Source organism: Telmatherina bonti (assembly GCF_933228915.1).
Source record: "Telmatherina bonti genome assembly, chromosome: 16".
NCBI classification, from domain to species: Eukaryota; Metazoa; Chordata; class Actinopteri; order Atheriniformes; family Telmatherinidae; genus Telmatherina; species Telmatherina bonti.
The window spans coordinates 24105519-24110375 of NC_136614.1; the positions used below are offsets into that span (position 1 = coordinate 24105519).

At 36.7% G+C, this 4857-nt stretch overlaps 1 protein-coding gene across 1 annotated transcript; it reads left to right on the forward strand.

Moving 5' to 3' along the window:
• Positions 1-2300: 2300 nt before the first annotated feature.
• Positions 2301-3113, forward strand: LOC306767204 (G-protein coupled receptor family C group 6 member A-like; the record flags this gene model as incomplete). The annotated part of the gene is made up of 1 exon (XM_079255127.1): positions 2301-3113. One exon carries the CDS (start codon positions 2301-2303, stop codon positions 3111-3113), a length of 813 nt encoding a protein of 270 aa, XP_079111253.1.
• Between the last annotated feature and the right edge of the window lie 1744 nt (positions 3114-4857).

Below are 4857 nucleotides of genomic sequence, written 5' to 3' on the forward strand. Positions count from 1 at the left end.
CACTTGCACTTTAATACTATGTGTATAATACTGGAGTAAATGAGTAATTGTCATGAACGCTAAAATTTATCAGCTGACAACATTTATGGCTTTGTTTTTTTTTACTTAAAGCATCTGGTTACATCATTTGGTTTTACAATGGCTTACAATTAGTCTATTTATTTTCTTTCACTATTCATTTTTTGTATTTTTTTCATTGAATTAGGCAACTGCTTACAGTAAAACAACCAAAGGAGAGAACATTTAAAAAAAAAAAAAAAAAAAAGCTCAGGCCTGTTCATTACCAAGCTACAAACAGGCTACTGGTGCATTATGACTAGGATTTGAATCCTAGTTTGTTTTCATGTAAAGTCTGCTTCATTTTGGGGATGTGAATGTGCAGACTAATTAAAAACAAAGAGGGTACCTGCAGTCTGCCTTGAAACAGAGGTCTCACTCCAGCTCAGTTAAACCAAATTCAAGATGTGGACTAGATTGCAAAGGGCACTAAAGGTTCAATGAAAGGCACTGCAAATAAGTAGAACCAAAACATGTGTGCCTGAGGGATGATAGATGCTTGTGGCCAGGAGAAATGGTCAGATGTAGAAGAATGTTGAAACTGTTCTGTTAGAAATATGGTCAACTCAAGATTGCAAGCTCCCATGTTTTGCTCTTATATATTGGAACAGAAGTTGTCACGCATTATTAACCAATAGAGTCAGTTTTCTTCTTTGTTTTTTTTTGTTGATGCAGAGTTGGCTCTGGCAAGGAGGGGAATGCCTTATTTAAAATATCTGTTTTATTTGAGTAGTGCAGCATGAACGCAAACTCAGGCTGGAAGTATGTTGCAACCCCCAACTAAAAACCAGAACTGAGACCTCAGTTATGCCAGGTCTAGTGGACTATCCTGATGTGAATGCATCCCTAAATTAAAGGAAGGTGGCTGAGCCTGTTTGGGTTTTGTAGTTGTAGAAAAGACAAATTTTTGATGAGAACACAAAAAAAGCAATCTGAACTGGACTTCGCCACCAGCAACACAACATATCTTTCAGATTACCACCCCAGTGACAATCTCTTGTATCCCTGAAGTTGCTGGCTGATACTTTAAGGTTACTGGATGTGTAAATTAGCAGTTATTAGTCATTCCAGGTGTAATCACAACTTTTAACATTCTGCAATTTCAGTTCCGAAGTGCCTTACGGAAATCAAGTTTCCTCATGGATGGGAAAAGCTATTCATTCGATAAAAGGGGTGATATAGACACAGGTTATGATATCATCCTTTGGAAGCAGTCCTCACAATCTTTTCTGGACACAACGAACATTATAGGTTCTTATGACATCAAAAACCAGAGCCTGAGATGGAACTCAGACAAAATGCAAGACTACAACCCTCTCACTGTGAGTATTTTCCTACTAGTGAACAGTTTTCATCCTATTTTAAAGTTAAGTTGTCCTTACTTCACATCCACTAATTATTTAAGCTGCTCCAAACTATTGGTCAAATTATTCTTGTTCTTCAAAGAATGATTGGATAAATCAAATGTTACAGGAAAACAATCTCATCACACTTCAACTTTAACTCTGTTTTGGAGGGGAATCTTCTTAACAAAAAAAAAAAAAAAAAAAAAACACTGCAAAGAAAAGTCTGACACTAAGCTGCACTGACACTCAGGTGTAACGCGGGTGTCCTGCAATAAAGCTAAAACTACATTGCAAATTTCCACCATGTGCTGCTGTACTTTGCGCTAATTGTTGCCATGACATCCAGTTGTAGATTTTGACTGTTTGGAGCATTTCCTTAACATAGTGAATATAATAGTCTTAGTTAGTTTTTTTTTTTATTTTATTTTATTTTGAATTTATGATCCAAGGCCAGAGGTGTAATAGTTGTAAAAACAAGAAACCAACTTAAAGAAAATTAGTGAATTAATTGATATTGTAATTTACAGCAATAACTGACTTTACTTGCATGATAAGGGTGAAATCTCTTCACAGGAAGTAATTTCTATGTGCTCAAACAGCTGTAAACCAGGTGAAAGGAAGGTTTCAGCTGAAGGCCAGCCAGTTTGCTGCTATCAGTGTGAAAATTGTCCAAAGGACCAATTTTCCAACAAAACTGGTGTGTATTACAGCAAAGAACAGTCAGAATTCTTAAATACAAGTAAAAATCAAACAATTATAATAACATGCTGTTATTTGTCAACTCCACCTTTTAATGTGTATTTTCTCTCCATTTACAGATTCCCTTATGTGCTATCAGTGTGATGCTTTCACCCAATACTCCAAACACTCAATTGTACCAACAAAGAGGTTCTCTATATGGAGTGGGAGAATCCTTATCACATTGCAGTGGTGTCCTTTACAGCTTTAGGAGCTTTGCTTTCCCTTGTTGTTGGGATCATCTTCATCTCATGCTGGAAAACGCCTGTAGTGCGCTCATCTGTGGGCCCCATCTCCATCCTCCTCCTTTCATCTCTTTTTATCACATTTGGGAGTGTACTATTGTTTGGTGGAAAACCCAAAAAGTGGCAGTGCATGGCGCGACAGGTGCTGTTTGGTTTGAGTTTCACAATGTGCATCTCCTGCATTTTGGTGAAGTCATTCAAAATCCTCATGGCCTTTGAATTTGACCCTAAAACGCAAAGTATCCTGAAGAAGTTGTACAGGCCTTGTCTGATTATTGCAACATGCATGGCAGGTCAAGGGCTGATCTGCGCCGTGTGGCTTTTAGGCAACTCCCCAATGCATAAGTGGAATAACAAAGCATCAGAAAGTCAGCGTTTGATTTATTGTGATGAGAAATCAAAACCTTTATTTGGTGCCATGCTGGGCTATATTGGCCTTTTGGCTCTCATTTGCTTGGGACTGGCATACAAAGGAAGAAAGCTGCCTGAAAGTTATAATGATGCAAAGTTTATCACCTTTGCAATGTTGATTTTTTCCATTGCCTGGATCATCTTTGGCCCTGTTTATGTTAATGTCACAGGACAGTACCTTCCAGCAGTTGAAATGCTTGTCATCCTCCTCTCAGCCTATGGTATCCTGTTTTGTCTGTTCTTTACAAAATGCTACATTATTCTGTTCAAGCAGAAAGCAAACACAGAGAGTGCATTTCGCCAAGAAATCAGGTAGTACACTCTGGGTAACGACAACGAAGACTGCCCGATTGGGATCCATAACCCTGCTTTATCCTTAGAGTCACTGCCAAACACAGTGCCATCTGATCCATTGGCTGATAAGAGGTAATCTAACAACTCTCCTGTGACACCATATTATATCTTCTCCAGTGTCAAATCCACCACCCACCATGCTTCAGGCCAACCTCAAACTGGACTACCAGAAGAAGCAACTGCAGCGATATTAAAGTTTACCAGCATCAGCAGCAAACTATTCAGAGTAGTTTAAAATGTTGATGAGTAAACCACAAAATGACTTAACTAAGACTGCACTGCTTGCTATTTCCCCAAATTGTCATAATTATCAGTACCATTTTTTCATTAGTTTACTATTAAATGACTGGCTTATTGTTTCAGCTTTAAATGAGTTTAGGCCTACTGCCTTTCATTACCGACTTGATTATTTTGTTCTACTCTTTATTATTTTAAACTATTAAAACGACATACTGCTGTGTGTATCTACACAGTAGTTTGATAGTAAATCTAAATCTAAGTTGGAATGACAAAAAGCAACAGATTAAATAAAGACTGCTACCAGACGAAAGTAACATTTTTCAATATTCTCTGATTATGTTTAGCTATTATTTTAAATTTGATTGTGAAATTATCCAAATGTATTTCAACATATTTAATATAAAGGGGATTTTTTTTTCACTCCTACAGATTACAATATTGTGTATTTATTGCTGATTAAATGGTTTAAGAATTATTCCTTGGGAAAATATAGACTTGATCGCTCGTATGGGACAGAAAACCACTGAGTTACTGTCTAACAACACATTATCACTAAGGTCAGTACTTTAGTTACATGTTAGTCACATGTGACTGCCTGAGCACATTGCTTGAAAATGAATTAGATTCTCATATTCATTACAACAATGCTTAATATTTATTTCTCTGTTCATTGACTGATTGCTTCATTGAGTTATTGGCTTGAAATTCCAGAGAATTAAATGTCAGAAGGAGAGGCATGGTGGGTTATCACTGTAACATTTAAATGTGACTTGGGTATATTTTGCAGCAATCATTGACATTATCAATATGTATTGTTGATGATCAGAAACACCTTGACAACATTCTCAAGTACAATACTATGGTGCACTTTTTTTGTTACTATATTTTGAGGTGAAGGATATGCAAAGCTAACTTTCTTGTTTTGTATTCGGTGTAAAAACTGATTATCAGGCTCATTAAACTTATTATTTTCCGTTATCAGATGCTTTAATGATCTTGTGATGATTTAAAGAGTTGCTGGAAAGGTTTGATTATGGGTTTGCTACTGTAGCCATATCTTTAAAAAGTCTCATAATGTAATGTAATTTCTTTTTATCACTTTACCCGTCTTGGTGATTTTTTTTGTGCATTTGTTAATGTTGCTGTGTGATCAGGAGGAAAATAAAATAGCAATTATTTGTGTGTGCCTGATTTTGAATGTGTGTGATTAGCTTATGATAACAACAAATCAGGAGTTTAGGCAAATAGGCAAACTCTTAGTGGAAATTTCTTCTCCTGTAGCTCGGCAGACATTCCTCTCATTCATTTCACACAGCAACACATCCCTCATATCCAGAAACCAGAGCAGATCAGTGTTTCTTCTCTACTTTGAACCCACCGAAGAAGATGTATAATAAGATCTTTGTGACTTATCTAGTTTCATCCAGTCAGAGATTGGTCAGTGTGGAACATTGCTGGTATCTGAA